Source organism: Pongo abelii, chromosome 12 (assembly GCF_028885655.2).
Source record: "Pongo abelii isolate AG06213 chromosome 12, NHGRI_mPonAbe1-v2.0_pri, whole genome shotgun sequence".
In the NCBI taxonomy this organism is placed as follows: domain Eukaryota; kingdom Metazoa; phylum Chordata; class Mammalia; order Primates; family Hominidae; genus Pongo; species Pongo abelii.
This window is the reverse complement of record NC_071997.2, coordinates 74,272,191-74,289,242: the sequence shown is the minus strand read 5'-3', so window position 1 is coordinate 74,289,242 and position 17,052 is coordinate 74,272,191. Positions and strand designations below refer to the sequence as shown.

The following is a 17,052-nucleotide window of genomic DNA, read 5'->3' as shown; positions in this document are numbered from 1 at the left end:
CATTATTTTTATTTCATAGATGAGAGAATAAGCTCAGATGTCAGTACTTTGTTGAAATGGTCTCTAAATGCTTTAAATTAAAAAAAATGAGCAAACAGTAATCTTGAAGTAAAGGACTGCCACTGGGGGACTGAATGGCTTATTGAATCATGGTACATTCATATCATGTCATGTGTAGCCCATTAAAGAAGTCCATTAGAGCTATACTAGTTGCCTTAGAAGGATTTTGATGAGATACTATTGAAAAAAGTAAGATGGAGAAAATACTTATAATATGATCACATTTCTATAAAACAAATTCTTAAGTGTGTGTGTTTGTGTATGCATACATAGATATAGAATAGGGGCTGATGTGGATATATAAATGAAGGGAAGGAAAGAAGGTATGGAAGGTGCCAAACAGAACAGAAAAGGAAGAAGTGCACTTAAAAAAAGACATGTTTATAAATGTATAGAGACGATAAATATGATCTTATCAAGAAACAAATATAAAATTCATGTGACTGGGCATGGTGGCTCATGCCTGTAATCCCAGCACTTTGAGAGGCTAAGGCAGGCGGATCATGAGGTCAAGAGGTCGAGACCGTCCTGGCCAACATGGTGAAACCCTGTCTCTACTAAAAATACAAAAATTAGCTGGGTGTGGTGGTGCATGCCTGCAGTCCCAGCTACTTGGGAGGCTGATGCAGGAGAATCGCTTAAACCTGGGAGGTGGAGGTTGCAGTGAGCTGAGGTTGCACCAATGCACTCCAGCCTGGTGACAGAGCAGAACTCTGTCTCAAAAAAAAAAATCATGTGTGGACAATAATTTGTTCAAGGCCATATGGCAAGAAAGTCATGGAGTCAAAATGAATTGCATTCAGTACTATCTAATTTAAAAAGATTTTTTCATTATGTAAAACAGTGTGAATGGTTCAGTACAGCATTCTCTTATAGAAAACCAGCTGCAAAGTAAATATTGAGCAGTTTCTGCGAAAGAATAGCAGAATTATGAACGTGCATTCATTCTCTAATGGTTTAGATTGCATTATACCAAGTTGTTAGGTTTAGTGTAATTTTTCTTGTTTCAAATTAAATAGACAGTTTCAAGCATTACTTTCTCAGGATGATCTCTTTTTGATGCTTTTTTCTTACAGTTACAGATTTATGGTAATGGAAAGACTAGGAATAGATTTACAGAAGATCTCAGGCCAGAATGGTACCTTTAAAAAGTCAACTGTCCTGCAATTAGGTATCCGAATGGTAAGAAAGAATTACTTATTTCGCATGCTCCATTTCCAAATTATTTACTTCTTGCCATATAGAAATCTTTTCCCTTTCTGGAATTATTAGAGAATGAAGGATTATTGCCCTAGAGACATCAGTTATTAGGAGTAGAGGCTATTTTGGTGAAATTGATAACAGTGGGCTCTATAAGTGACAGAATGTGCTGTGTCTGGCACTGCAAACTCAATTAGGCTTTGGTTCTCCAGTCTGATATTCTTTTTCCTTAGAGCTTTGTTTTACATACCAGAACAAGCTTTCATTGCTGTAAGAATAACCTTTCTTTTGTCAGTTATAACAATGTAAATTATGGCAAAATATATTGTCAGCCATTTTAAACATGTGATGGTAGGGGGGTGCTATAAAGTTTTTATTGTGAGTTTGGGATGGTGGCAATAATTAGTTGTGGCAATGAATAAAATACACTTTGCCAAATCAGAAGCAGCGAACTCTTAATTGTACTCAGGCACACATTTGTTTATACTACATATTTGTCTTATATGTTTGTATTTGGTTTGTTTAAGTCTCATTTTTTCACTTTGAGTAGCATGAAGCTGCTTATGCCAGATTGGAATGCAGCAAATAGAATGCATTAATTTTCTCATTTATCCATCCTCGAAGCCAGCAAATGTTTATTGAGTACTAAGTGTATGTAACATGCAAGGCTGAAGGGCTTTAGAGATGAAGCTAAGGAGTTTTCTATTACCATACAGAGGAAGAATACCTTTCCCTTTGCTCATGGACATGGCATTTTGTTCTGAGATTCTCAAGGCTTGATTTATAATTATTGTTTAGGTGAGGAATTGCTGAGTGGGTTTCAAGATTATTTCACCATAGATCTCTGATTTTATGCTATGTTTTTCCTCTTTGTGCAGTGCGGTTTGGCTACTGGGCTATCAGGAATTAGGCATAAGCATTTTTGAATCCTGATTTTCTTCCTTCGGAACTTCAGCTAAAATACTTGATTTTTGAGGATCATTTTACTTTTTTCTAGGATGAGCAACCAGAAGATGTGATATTTTAGAATAATTAACTAACCAGTAGTTGTGAAATACATCAATTTGTCATTGTTAATATGAAAAAAACCCATGTTATTCTATATTCAAAATGTTGAAATTGATCATGAGTTCTAAATAGCAGTATAACCTTATTTTATCTATTTATTTTCACAGTTGGATGTACTGGAATATATACATGAAAATGAATATGTTCATGGTGATATAAAAGCAGCAAATCTACTTTTGGGTTACAAAAATCCAGACCGGGTAAATACATACTTTTGCTTTTAATAAAGGTCTTTAATGTATGAAACAAACATTCAGAAAACAAACTTCTAACCCAGAAGAGTTTACAAATGAGAGCGTAACATGATGAATGTTGTAATTTATCTTACCTGCTTATCTATTTTAATCTTTGTACCAAACTAATGAGTAATTAGGATGAGAAACTGAGAGTCAGAGGGGTTAAATAATATGTTAATGGGCACACAGTTAAGAAGTGGCTGAGCAGGAATTTGAATTTCTGAGCAAATATAGATAAACAAAGAACCATCAAAATCCAGTGGGAGTAGTGATGGATTTATGTAGAGGTTAAAACGCTGTTATATTAGTTCATCATTTCGTACTGTATAACCAATTAAGTTTTAAGCAGAGAGGCCGAGCGCAGTGGCTCATGCCTGTAATCCCAGCACTTTGAGAGGCAGAGGTGAGTGGATCACCTGAGGACAGGAGTTTGAGACCAGCCTGGCCAACATGGTGAAACCCTGTCTCTATTAGAAATACAAAAATTAGCTGGGTGTGGTGGTGGGCACCTGTAATCCCAGCTACTCAGGAGGCTGAGGCAGGAGAATTGCTTGAATCCAGGAGGCGGATGTTGCAGTGAGCTGAGATGGTGCCATTGCACTCCATCTGGGCAACAAGAGAGAAACTCCATCTCAAAAAAAAAAAAAAAAAAAGTTTTAAGCAAGCTTTTCCATTAAACCTTTGTGTAATGATGAAAATATTCTGTTTGACTGTCCAGTATGGTAGCCATTAGCAATATGTGGCTAAGTACTTGAAACATGGTCAGTACAGTACCAACTGCTGATGAGTATTTGGAGTAACAGGAACTCTCATTTGTTGCTCATGGAAATTTGTTGCTCATGGAAATGCAAAATGATACAGCCACTTTGGAAGACAGTTTGGCAGTTTCTTAGAAAGCTAGACACTCTTAACATACCAAGCAGCAATTGTGCTCCTTAGTATTTACCCAAATGAGTTGAAAACTTATATCCACACAAAAACCTGCACGTGAATGCTTTTAGTTGGTTTATTCATGCTCATCAAAACATTGAAGTAACCAAGATGTCTTTGAGTAGGTGAATGGATAAACTGATACATCCAGATAATGGAATATTATTCATTGCTAAATAGAAATGAACTTTTGAGCCATGAAAAAACATGGAAGAAACCTAAATGTATTTTACTATGTAAAAGAAGCCAATCTGAAAAGGTTAGTTACTATATAATTTCAACTATATGACATTCTGGAAAAGGCAAAACTATAGAGACCGTAAAAAGATCAATTTTTTACTATCTCCATAGGTTAGAAGGGAGAGGAAGGATGAATGAGTGAAGCACAGTGGATTTTTAGGTCAGTGAAACTATTCCGCATGATACTATAATGGTGGATACATGTCATCATTTGGTTATTAAGATCCATAGAATGGACAAGACCGAGAGTGAACATAATGTAAACTGTGGCTTTTGGATGATAATGACTGTCATTCTTGGTTCATTCACTGTAAAAAATGTGCCACTCTAGTGAGGGATGTTGATAGTGGAGAGACTTTGTGGGCTTGAGGTATATGGGAACTCACTGTATTTTCCACTCAGTTTTACCTACATTGCTCTAAATTTACCTAAATCAAACCTAAAACTTCTCTAAAAAATATAGTCTATTTAAAAAACGTAGATTATATTTTTAATATTAAAATATTAGTATTGAGAAACTGAATTTTTAATTTAACTTAATTTAAACTTAAATAACAGCATACCTAGTTGTTACTGTATTATCACGTTTAAAGAGTTAAATGATTGAGTCTATAAAAAATTAGAAAAAATGTAATTGAATATTTGATCTTTGCATGGGTTACATTTCTTAATAAAAATTTTTTCAAAATGAAAGGTGAATGAGAAACTGGTAAATAGATAACAAATATTTGAGAATTTCTAGCCGGTACTAAAAAAAAAAAAAAATAAGAAAAACACTAAATACCTTGTTAAAGCGATGATCGAAAAGAATGAATAAACAGAACAGAGAAGGAATATGACTGTCCTAGAAACAGGAAAAAAGGCCACCTTTGTGAAAAATGAAAAGATAAGGAGACCAAAACAGCGAGGCACCCTTTTTACAGGACTTATCAAATTGGAGAGGTCTAAAATAATAGTCTGATAATATTGAGGCTGATAAAGGTACCAGCACTTTTAGAATGCCCTTTGGGAATGTAAATTAAATGGTATAAGAAAGTTAGTGGAAGGGAAATTTGGCAATATCTGCATACTTTTTAAAGATTCGGTTTTTTTGAGATATAATTTACAAACAGTAAATGTCACCCTTTTAAATGTACAGTTTGATATCTTTTGACAGATGTATATATCATGTAACCACTACTGCCACCAAGATGTAGAACATTTCTTCCATTCCCAGAAGTTCTTTCATTCCTGTTTAGAATCAGTCCCCTTCTCCTGGCATAGCTCCCAGCCCCAGGAGATGATTTCTGTCCCTATATTTTTACATTTTCAGGAATGGTATGTAAGTGGAATTATAAGGTATGTACTGTTTTGTGTCTGTCTTCCTTCACTTAACATAATGCTTTTGAAATTTATCTTTGTAGGTCATTAGTAGTTCATTCCTTTTTATTGCTGAGTAGTATTCTATTGAAAACTGCTACAATTTCTGTTCACCTGTTGATAGCTATCTGGGTTGCTTTCAGTTTTTGACGATTATAAATAAAGTTGCTATAAGCTAAGCATTCACATACAGCCTTTTGTGGAGACATATGTTTCACTTTCTTTTGAGTAAATAACTAGGAGTGGAATTTCTGGGTCATATGAAAGTGTATGTTTCACTTGGAAACTGCCAAGTTGTTTTCTGGAGTGACTGTACCATTAAACATTCCCATCAGCAATGTGTGATATTTCATTTGCTCCACCTGGTTTCATTTTTTTTTTCATACCTTAAGTTCTAGGGTACATGTGCACAACATGCAGGTTTGTTATATATGTATACATGTGCCATGTTGGTGTGCTGCACCCATTAACTCCTCATTTATATTAGGTATATCTCCTAATGCTATCCCTCCCCCTTCCCTCCACCCCATGACAGGCCTCGGTGTGTGTTGTTCCCCTTCCTGTGTCCAAGTGTTCTCATTGTTCAATTCCCACCTATGAGTGAGAACATGCGGTGTTTGGTTTTTTGTTCTTGTGATAGTTTCCTGAGAATGATGGTTTCCAGCTTCATCCATGTCCCTACAAAGGACATGAATTCATCCTTTTTTATGGCTGCATAGTATTCCATGGTGTATATGTGCCACATTTTCTTAATGCAGTCTATCATTGATGCACATTTGGGTTGGTTCCAAGTCTTTGCTATTGTGAATAGTGCCGCAATAAACATGTGTGCATGTGTCTTTATAGCAGCATGATTTATAGTCCTTTGGATATATACCCAGTAATGGGATGGCTGGGTCAAATGGTATTTTTAGTTCTAGATCCCTGAGGAATCGCCACACTGACTTCCACAATGGTTGAACTAGTTTACAGTCCCACCAACAGTGTAAAAGTGTTCCTATTTCTCCACATCCTCTCCAACACCTGTTGTCTCCTGACTTTTTAATGATCGACATTCTAACTGGTGTGAGATGGTATCTCATTGTGGTTTTGATTTGCATTTCTCTGATGGCCAGTGATGATGAGCATTTTTTCATGTGTGTTTTGGCTGCATAAATGTCTTCTTTTGAGAAGTGTCTGTTCATATACTTCGCCCACTTTTTGATGGGGTTGTTTGTTTTTTTTCTTGTAAATTTGTTTGAGTTCTTTGTAGATTCTGGATATTAGCCCTTTGTCAGATGAGTAGATTGCAGAAATTTTCTCCTGTTCTTTAAGTTACCTGTTCGCCCTGAGGGTAGTTTCTTTTGCTGTGCAGAAGCTCTTAATTTAATTAGATCCCATTTGTCAATTCTGGCTTTTGTTTAGACATGAAGTCCTTGCCCATGCCTATGTCCTGAATGTTATTGCCTAGGTTTTCTTCTAGGGTTTTTATGGTTTTAGGTCTAACATTTAAGTCTTTAATCCATCTTGAATTAATTTTTGTATAAGGTGTAAGGAAGGGATACAGTTTCAGCTTCCTACATATAGCTAGCCAGTTTTCCCAGCACCATTTATTAAATAGGGAATCCTTTCCCCATTGCTTGCTTTTGTCAGGTTTCTCAAAGAGCAGATGGTTGTAGATGTGTGGTATTATTTCTGAGGGCTCTATTCTGTTCCATTGGTCTATATCTCTGTTTTGGTACCAGTACCATGCTGTTTTGGTTACTGTAGCCTTGTAGTATAGTTTGAAGTCAGGTAGCGTGATGCCTCCAGCTTTGTTCTTTTGGCTTAGGATTTTCTTGGCAATGCAGGCCTTTTTTGGTTCCATATGAACTTTAAAGTAGTTTTTTCCAATTCTGTGAAGAAAGTCATTGGTAGCTTGATGGGGATGGCATTGAATCTATAAATTACCTTGGGCAGTATGGCCATTCTTGTGATATTGATTCTTCCTATCCATGAGCATGGAATGTTCTTCCATTTGTTTGTGTCCTCTTTTATTTCGTTGAGCAGTGGTTTGTAGTTCCCCTTGAAGAGGTCCTTCACATCCCTTGTAAGTTGGATTCCTAGGTATTTTATCCTCTTTGAAGCAATTGTGAATGGGAGTTCACTCATTATTTGGCTCTGTTTGCCTATTATTGGTGTATAAGAATGCTTGTGATTTTTGCACATTGATTTTGTATTCTGAAACTTTGCTGAAGTTGCTTATCAGCTTAAGGAAATTTTGGGCTGAGACGGTGGGGTTTTCTAAATAAATAATCATGTCGTCTGCAGACAGGGACAAATTGACTTCCTCTTTTCCTAATTGAATACCCTTTATTTTTTAAACTTAAAGCTCTCTTATTCATTACAGTTTATTATAAGTGGTTTTCCAGTTGTTCCAACACTATTTATTTTAAAATATATCTTTGCTTCAGTAATATTAGTTGTTACTTTTGTCATATACTCAGTTTCCTCATGTATTTGGTTTTATTCTGTACTTCCTGTTGAATCGCACTGATTTGTCTATTTATATAACAATACCAGCCATAAATACTGGTGCATTAATTTCTGAAGCTTTATAATGTAATTTAACATTGGATTGGACTAGTAGTTCCCTGTAGTTCTCCTTTTTCAGTGTTATCTTAGCTATTTATACTGGATTTTCTGTATTATTTTGTTTAGTTTCATTTAAAAAGAATGCTTGTGCTGGGCGCAGCGGCTCACGCCTGTAATCTCAGCACTTTGGGAGGCCGAGGCGGGCGGATCACGAGGTCAGGAGATCGAGACCATCCTGGCTAACATGGTGAAACCCCACCTCCACTAAAAATACAAAAAATTAGCTGGGCGTGGTGGCAAGCACCTGTAGTCCCAGCTACTCTGGAGGCTGAGGCAGCAGAATGGCGTGAACCCGGGAGGCGGAGCTTGCAGTGAGCCAAGATTGTGCCACTGCACTCCAGCCTGGGTGACAGAGCGAGACTCCGTCTCAAAAGAAAAAAAAAAGAATACTTGTTGGCATTTTCATTGAAATCATGTTAAGTTTTAAAATTGATTTGGGGGAGACCTCACATCTTTATGATGTATAGAAGTTCATATAAGAACAAGGAATGTTTCTGTTTTTCATCAATTTTGCATTAGGTCATTAAGATTATTTTAAAGCTTTCCTCTTACTAGTTTTGTATATTTCTTATTATGTTTGTTTCAAAATATTATACCTTGTTGTTGATATTGTCAGTGGATTTATTCTTTCTTATTATTTTTGTTTATGTATATGAAGAATTTTTATTTCCATGCATTAATTTTATATCCTGTTAATTTACAGAATTATTTTGTGGTTCGGAGTAGTTTTAGTAATGGTTCTTTAGAGTTTTCTTAGAAAACCGTCATATGCAAGTAGATACTGTAGTTTTTCTTCTTTTACAGTTCTTGTATTTAATTTGTCTTGTCTAATTGCATCGTCTAATACATTCAGTACAGTATTAAATAGTAAGAAACGTAATAATCTTTTACTCTTCCTAATCTTATTGGAAATGCCTGAAGTATTACCTCATTAAATGTGATGGTGGCTTTACGACTAAGGTTTGTGTATATGTTTGTGAATATATGTGTGAATATGAGTGTGTGAGTATCTGTTTATAAAGTCAAGAAAATATCTGTCAGCGCTTATGTTCTTGAATGTGTTTAATTTTTATGGAATGGGTATTGAATTTTTTCAGAATCTTGTTTAATATCTATAGAAGTAATCATATTTGTCTCAAATCTTTTAATATGGTATAATATATTGCTGAGCTTCTAATATTGAACCAACCTTTTAAGGAATAAATCTCAATGTGTTATGGCATAATATTAGTATAATGTTGAAGTTCACTAATATTTTATGATGTGATTTCATATTGATATTCATAAGTGATATTGATCCATAGTTTTCTAATTTTGTTCTGTTTTTATCATATTTTGGTACCAGTATATTTGGTTCATAAAAAGAATTTGGAGGTTTTATTTTCTGTGTTTTAGAACTATTTCTGTTACATTGGAACCGTCTGGTCTTTGAATGTGAAACTATTTGATTCTTTTGCTTTTCTGCGAGGTAGTTCTTTGTGATTCTCTACTTTTTTCTATGGAAATTGGTTAACTTCTTTATCTCTATTTGAGTGTCTGTTTTAGTTATTCATGTTATCTATTTTTTCAATTTTATTTGTGCAGTGGTCTGCATTGTAGTTTCTTATGACTTAAATTTTTCCTACTTCAATGATTGTTTTTCTCTAGTTATTTTAAATTTTGTTTTGCTTTCTCCCTTTTTCTATCCTTATGAAGGTGGCCAGTAGTAGTCCCTTTTGTTAATTTTTCAACAAAGTTCAATTTTGATTCATTAATGAGATTTTTTCTTTTTTCTTATTATTAATTTCTGACTTTTTCTTTATCATGTCTTCATATGTACTCTTTTAGTTTTACCTTTCCCTTCTTTTTCTAGTTCTCCAATTGGGTGTCCTTCCATAAGAGTTTAAGGCTGTGAATTTTCCTCCCTTATTGTTTTATATTATATCTAATTGATTTTGATATGTAATGTTTTTGTTCTCTTTATTCTTTTGGAAAGTTTGTATTTTTCTTTCACCAAAAAAGTAGTTCAGTAGGAAACTCTTAAATTTTTATGTGGAAGGGCCTTTAAATATTGTTTTTATTAATGCCTAGACTTATCACAATATTATTATGATATTGTTTATAATAAGTTTACTCTTTGGAATGCACTGATGCTTTCATTGTGACTTAAAAGCTGATCAGTTTTTGTCAGTCTTCCATGTTTGCTTGAGAAAAAGGTAGTCTTATTTTCAGAACGTAAAATGCAGCAAAAATCCAAAAGATCTACCTTATTCACTGTATTTATGTCATCTATATCTTTATTTACTTTTTGTCCACCTAAGCTGTTTTGTACTAAGAGTGGTGTTTAAACGTCTACTCTTATTAGTGTGTTTCTCTCTGTCTCCTTGTTCTCTTATAGTTTTTTTTTAAATAAAAATTATTGCTGTTATTTGGTATACATTTGTTACTATATTTGTTGTGTTTTCATCTTGTTTTATGTGGTTTTTTTTTAATCTTTCAAGTTTTTTAGGGGGAGAGGGACTATTTACGAAAGTTTGTAATTTTTATTGTAGTACTTGCTACAACAACAGTGGTCGTATCATATTTAGCAGAGGAAATGTAGTTTGTCCCCTATACTGGTTTGGTTAAAAATGTAAATTAAAAATTAAAAATTAAAATTAAATTATACAGTCATATACCATATTATGATGTTTTAGTCAACAACAAACCACATATACAACAGTGGTCCTGTAAGATTATAATGGAGCTGGAAAGTTTCTATTGCCTAGTAATATCACAGCCATAGTAATGCCATAGGGCAACACATTACTCATGCGTTTGCAGTAATGCTGGTGTAAACAAACCTGTGCTGCTCTTTGTATGAAAGTATAGCACGTAACAATTATGTACACTATATAGTACTTGATAATGATAATAAACAACTATGTTACTAGTTTATATGTTTATTGTACTATTATTATTTTAGAGTATATTCCTTCTACTTATATAAAAAAAGTTAACTGTAAAACAGCCTCACACAGGCCCTTCAGAAGGTATTCCAGAAGATTGTTTGTTATCACAGGAGAGGACAGCTCCATGAATGTTATTGCCCCTGAAGACCTTCCAGGGGGATGAGATGTGGCAGACAGTGATATTCATGATCCTCACCATGTGTAGGTCTAGGCTAATGTGTGTGTGATTGTGTCTTATTTTTTAACAAAAAGGTTTAAAAAATAAAAAAATAAATATAGAAAAAGCCTACAGAATAAGGATATAAAGAAAGTGTTTTTGTACAGCTATACAATGTGTGTTTAAAGCTAAGTGTTATGACAAAAGAGTCAAAAAGTTTTAAAATAAATAGTTTATAAAGTATGGTATGGTAAGCTAAGGTTAATTTATTATTGCAGAAAGAAAAAAACTTTAAACACATTTAATGTAGCCTACGTGTACAGTGTTTTATAAGTCTACGGTAGCATACAGTAATGTCCTAGGCCTTCACATTCACTCACCACTCACTCACTGACTCATCCAGAGTAACTTCTAGACCTGTAAGTTCCATTCGTGGTAAATGCCCTATACAGCTATACCATTTTCAAATCTTTTATACAGTATTTTTAATATACCTTTTTTATGTTTAGATATATTTAGATACACAAATGCCATTGTGTTACAGTTGTCTACAGTATTTACTTATAGTAACATGCTGTACAGGTTTGTAGCCTAGGAGCTATAAGTTGTACCATATAGCCTAGGTGTGTAGAAGGCTGTACTATCAGGGGTTGTGTAAGTATACTCTAGTATGTTCATACAATGATGAAATTACCTAACAATACATTTCTTAGAACATATCCCTGTCCTTACACAATGCATGACTATATTAAGAAACATGTACTTACAGAAGTGATACGTCTTTAGAAAAGACAATAAAAATCCATCTTAACTAACTTTTTGGTCATTTATTGTGTTAGGCATTATGTTGTATGCTTTAATAATACTATGTTTATAATTACAAATTTGTGCTTCACTGATAGGTAGGTAGATATTATCCTCTTGGACCACCTAACCTAAATTTTTAAGCTCTCTTTGAAACCTTGCTGATTTTGGAATATGATATGGTGTTGCACAATTGATAACTAGAACAGTGGCCTTATAAGGGCTGATCTAGTATTTGGAAAACAAATGTATCCTTCTGGTTTCCTTACTTATAATGGAATTATCAAAAATGATAGTGGCATTTTGAGTAATGCTCACTTGCCTGTATCTCCCAGTATCACTTGAAGGAAGTTGATGATATGGTGTTGCAGAATTGATAGCTACAAAGGTAGCCTTATGAGTGCTGATCTAGTATTTGGAAAACAAATGTATCTTTCTGATTTCCTCATTTATAATGGAATTACCAAAAATGATAGTGGTGTTTTGAGTAATGCCCACTTGCCTGTATCTCCCAGTGTCACTTGGAGGAAGTTGATGCAGTTTGAGATTACAACTTTTATTTCAGTGATGCAGATGCTCACATCTGCAAAGGCCCCTCTTTGTTTATCAGAGACATATTCTTTTCATGCAACAGCTTATATGAAGCCTTTCTTAATGATTCTGGTCTATACTGAGCTTTTCCTTTTTCTAATTTCCTATAGCTCCTAATGTATATTTTAAGCCTTTGAGTGCTCAGGTCTCACTTGCCTTCGTGTTGTCTTACATTCTGAACTAGAATGAACTCCTGAGATATACTTCTTTTATATTCCTCACAGCATGTATATTTGTATTCCTTTCCTATAACCCTTTAAGAAATACTTTATTGACTGCTTAAGGCATGAGGCCAGTCTTGATGCAATATCTGTCATCTCAGTGCCAGGAATACCTTGATTGTAGAGGTCCTTGCCCCATTATGCTGCATGTGTTTCTGTTCTCAACCTGCGTTACTAGGTCAAAGAGGATGGCCCTCACAGGTACAGAATAATTCTTCATGTCAACATGTGGATGTTAGTATACCTGTGTTCTTTAAAAACACTTGTCTTAGTGCCTTCTTTATTCCTGGGAATTGTGGTGGACTAAGAGTCAAGAGACTAGGTTCTAGTTTCAGCACTGCCATTAAGCAGAATTGCAAATTACTTAACCTGTATAGGTTTTGGCTTTCTAGTGTATAAAATATGAGATTTCAACTAAGTGATCTCAAAGGTTCCTTCTAGCTCTAAAATTCTATGATTTTATGAAAATGTGTTCTTCAAATACTTAAAGCTCATTGCAGAAGGTAATGTTTCTTATAGTGTTTCCAAAGTGTCTTGCCTGTTGTTGTACAGTTAAGGAAGTTGAAAAGTAGAAAAAAATTTAGTGATCTGGAAGAAGGAATTGTAATACCTGACCTGTATCTGGTGGCAAAATACTTACTTTCAAAGTTCGTAGGATATTCATAGGGCAGGGTCATAAGCCTCATTAAATCTGCTTGTTTACTGTCTGCTGAAGGGAATTCTAACACAATCCATTTATCAATCCAGGTTGCTTGTAAAATGGAGTGTGAATGTGTTTGTAAGAATTTTGCATGGAATGTGCACATAATATGGTCACTATTTAGAAGTAGTGTTTCTTGTGTTGAACATCTATAAAATTTAGTTTTAGTCACTTCTATATATAAACAATATAAAATTTACTTACTGTAATATCTCTATATTTTATTATCTCCAGAATAGTGTTATATATTTTAGCTTAATGATACTATAATATTACTAGGTGGTATAGCTGGTGAGACTCCTTTAAAGTGGATAGGGTTTTATGTGGATAGGGTTATAGTACAGATTAACATGCATGTTATTCTTTCCTTCCTAGTGAGGTTCTGCTGTATATTTTCAGATAAGTAAAGAGACTTTGGAAATAGTTCCTGTGATTTTAATTATTTGGACTTTTAAAATTAATATGAGTTTTACATTAGTAGGATTATTTTAAAATTATATACTTTCACAGAATTTTTCTTTGTCTCAGTATAACTGTCATATGAATACATTGTTTTTGAACTTTGATAATTTGCTATATATCTAGATTTCATGGATCAGTTCTATAAACTGTTTTAAGGTTCTCTCAGTATTATTTTTCAAATAAAAATAAACTCTATCCTAAATTTTTTCCACCTAACTTTGTGTAATGTGTTAATACTGCTATTTTACTAAACATCAATTTGTTTATTAAAGTATTTTAAAATTGTTTAATCAAACGCATTTTTTAGGTTAATAGTGTTTCTATTCTCCAAATATATTCTTAACATGGGCCAAACCAGATTAGAGCCATATTAAAAAATTCTTGTTTTGAAATCTGACGTAAATGATAGCTATCTGAATATGGGCTACTAGAGTCTTATTATTATTGGGGGATAGTGATGGATGGAAAATATTGAAGAAAACAGCATAATAATTATGATTTAGAATCCGTGCTTTCGATATTTAAAATACTTTGTGAGGCATGAAGGGTTGTTGAATTTTGTCAAAGGCCTTCTCTGCATCTATTGAGATAATCATGTGGTTTTTGTCTTTGGTTCTGTTTATATGCTGGATTACATTTATTGATTTGCGTATATTGAACCAGCCTTGCATCCCAGGGATGAAGCCCACTTGATCATGGTGGATAAGCTTTTTGATGTGCTGCTGGATTCAGTTTGCCAGCATTGTATTGAGGATTTTTGCATCAATGTTCATCAAGGATATTGGTCTAAAATTCTCTTTTTTTGTTGTGTCTCTGCCTGGCTTTGGTATCAGGATGATGCTGGCCTCATAAAATGAGTTAGGGAGGATTCCCTCTTTTTCTATTGATTGGAATAGTTTCAGAAGGAATGGTACCAGTTCCTCCTTGTACCTCTGGTAGAATTCGGCTGTGAATCCATCTGGTCCTGGACTCTTTTTTGGTTGGTAAGCTATTGATTATTGCCACAATTTCAGCTCCTGTTATTGGTCTATTCAGAGATTCGACTTCTTCCTGGTTTAGTCTTGGGAGAGTGTATGTGTCGAGGAATTTATCCATTTCTTGTAGATTTTCTAGTTTATTTGCGTAGAGGTGTTTGTAGTATATTCTGATGGTAGTTTGTATTTCTGTGTGATCGGTGGTGATGTCCCCTTTGTCATTTTTTATTGCATCTATTCGATTCTTCTCTCTTTTTTTCTTTATTAGTCTTGCTAGCGGTCTATCAATTTTGTTGATCCTTTCAAAAAACCAGCTCCTGGATTCATTAATTTTTTGAAGGGTTTTTGTCTCGATTTCCTTCAGTTCTGCTCTGATTTTAGTTATTTCTTGCCTTCTGCTAGCTTTTGAATGTGTTTGCTCTTGCTTTTCTAGTTCTTTTAATTGTGATGTTAGGGTGTCAATTTTGGATCTTTCCTGCTTTCTCTTGTGGGCATTTAGTGCTATAAATTTCCCTCCACACACTGCTTTGAATGTGTCCCAGAGATTCTGGTATGTTGTGTCTTTCTTCTCGTTGGTTTCAAAGAACATCTTTATTTCTGCCTTCATTTCGTTACGTACCCAGTAGTCATTCAGGATCAGGTTGTTCAGTTTCCATGTAGTTGAGTGGTTTTGAGTGAGTTTTTTAATCCTGAGTTCTAGTTTGATTGCACTGTGGTCTGAGAGACAGTTTGTTATAATTTCTGTTCTTTTACATTTGGCTGAGGAGAGCTTTACTTCCATGCTAAAAACTCTCAATAAATTAGGTATCGATGGGACATCTCTCAAAATAATAAGAGCTATCTATGACAGACCCACAGCCAATATCATACTGAATGGGCAAAAACTGGAAGCATTCCCTTTGAAAACTGGCACAAGACAGGGATGCCCTCTCTCACCACTCCTATTCAACATAGTGTTGGAAGTTCTGGCCAGGGCGATCAGGCAGGAGAAGGAAATAAAGGGTATTCAATTAGGAAAACAGGAAGTCAAATTGTCCCTGTTTGCAGACGGCATGATTGTATATCTAGAAAACCCCATTGTCTCAGCCCAAAATCTCCTTAAGCTGATAAGCAACTTCAGCAAAGTCTCAGGATACAAAATCAATGTACAAAAATCACAAGCATTCTTATACACCAATAACAGACAAACAGAGAGCCAAATCATGAGTGAACTCCCATTCACAATTGCTTCAAAGAGAATAAAATACTTAGGAATCCAACTTAAAAGGGATGTGAAGGACCTCTTCAAGGAGAACTACAAACCACTGCTCAAGGAAATAAAAGAGGATACAAACAAATGGAAGAACATTCCATGCTTATGGGTAGGAAGAATCAATATTGTGAAAACGGCCATACTGCCCAAGGTTATTTATAGATTTAATGCCATCCCCATCAAACTACCAATGAGTTTCTTCACAGAATTGGAAAAAACTACTTTAAAGTTCATATGGAACCAAAAAAGAGCCCGCATCGCCAAGTCAATCCTAAGCCAAAAGAACAAAGCTGGAGGTATCACACTACCTGACTTCAAACTATACTACAAGGCTACAGTAACCAAAACAGCATGGTACTGGTACCAAAACAGAGATAAAGATCAATGGAACTGAACAGAGCCCTCAGAAATAACACCGCATATCTACAACTATCTGATCTTTGACAAACCTGAGAAAAACAAGCAATGGGGAAAGGATTCCCTATTTAATAAATGGTGCTGGGAAAACTGGCTAGCCATATGTAGAAAGGTGAAACTGGATCCCTTCCTTACACCTTATACAAAAATTAATTCAAGATGGGTTAAAAACTTAAATGTTAGACCTAAAACCATAAAAACCCTAGAAGAAAACCTAGGCATTACCATTCGGGACATAGGCATGGGCAAGGACTTCATGTCTAAAACACCAAAAGCAATGGCAACAAAAGCCAAAATTGACAAATGGGATCTCATTAAACTAAAGAGCTTCTGCAGAGCAAAAGAAACTACCATCAGAGTGAACAGGCAACCTACAAAATGGGAGAAAATTTTTGCAACCTACTCATCTGACAAAGGGCTAATATCCAGAATCTACAATGAACTCAAACAAATTTACAAGAAAAAAACAACCCCATCAAAAAGTGGGCAAAGGATATGAACAGACACTTCTCAAAAGAAGACATTTATGCAGCCAAAAGACACATGAAAAAATGCTCACCATCACTGGCCATCAGAGAAATGCAAATCAAAACCACAATGAGATACCATCTCACGCCAGTTAGAATGGCGATCATTAAAAAGTCAGGAAACAACAGGTGCTGAAGAGGATGTGGAGAAATAGGAACACTTTTACACTGTTGGTGGGACTGTAAACTAGTTCAACCATTGTGGAAGACAGTGTGGCTATTCCTCAGGGATCTAGACCTAGAAATACCATTTGACCCAGCCATCCCATTACTGGGTATATACCCAAAGGAGTATAAATCATGCTGCTATA

The 17,052-nt window shown here is 34.8% G+C and overlaps 1 protein-coding gene and 1 long non-coding RNA gene across 12 annotated transcripts in view; both read left to right on the top strand.

Annotated features, from left to right (window-relative positions):
• VRK2 (VRK serine/threonine kinase 2) overlaps positions 1-17,052 on the top strand; it is a 112,395-nt gene that overhangs the window by 40,691 nt on the left and 54,652 nt on the right. For all 11 annotated transcript variants that reach the window (XM_054548156.2, XM_024242223.3, XM_063713667.1 and 8 more), the window contains 2 exons: positions 1,137-1,242; positions 2,436-2,528. In XM_054548156.2, the coding sequence (XP_054404131.1) occupies positions 1,137-1,242; positions 2,436-2,528 (199 nt within the window). The remainder of the gene's footprint in view (positions 1-1,136; positions 1,243-2,435; positions 2,529-17,052) is intronic.
• Positions 2,535-4,531, top strand: LOC134759706 (uncharacterized). Its single transcript, XR_010136288.1, has 2 exons — positions 2,535-3,753; positions 3,846-4,531. It is a non-coding gene; the product is annotated as an uncharacterized LOC134759706 (long non-coding RNA).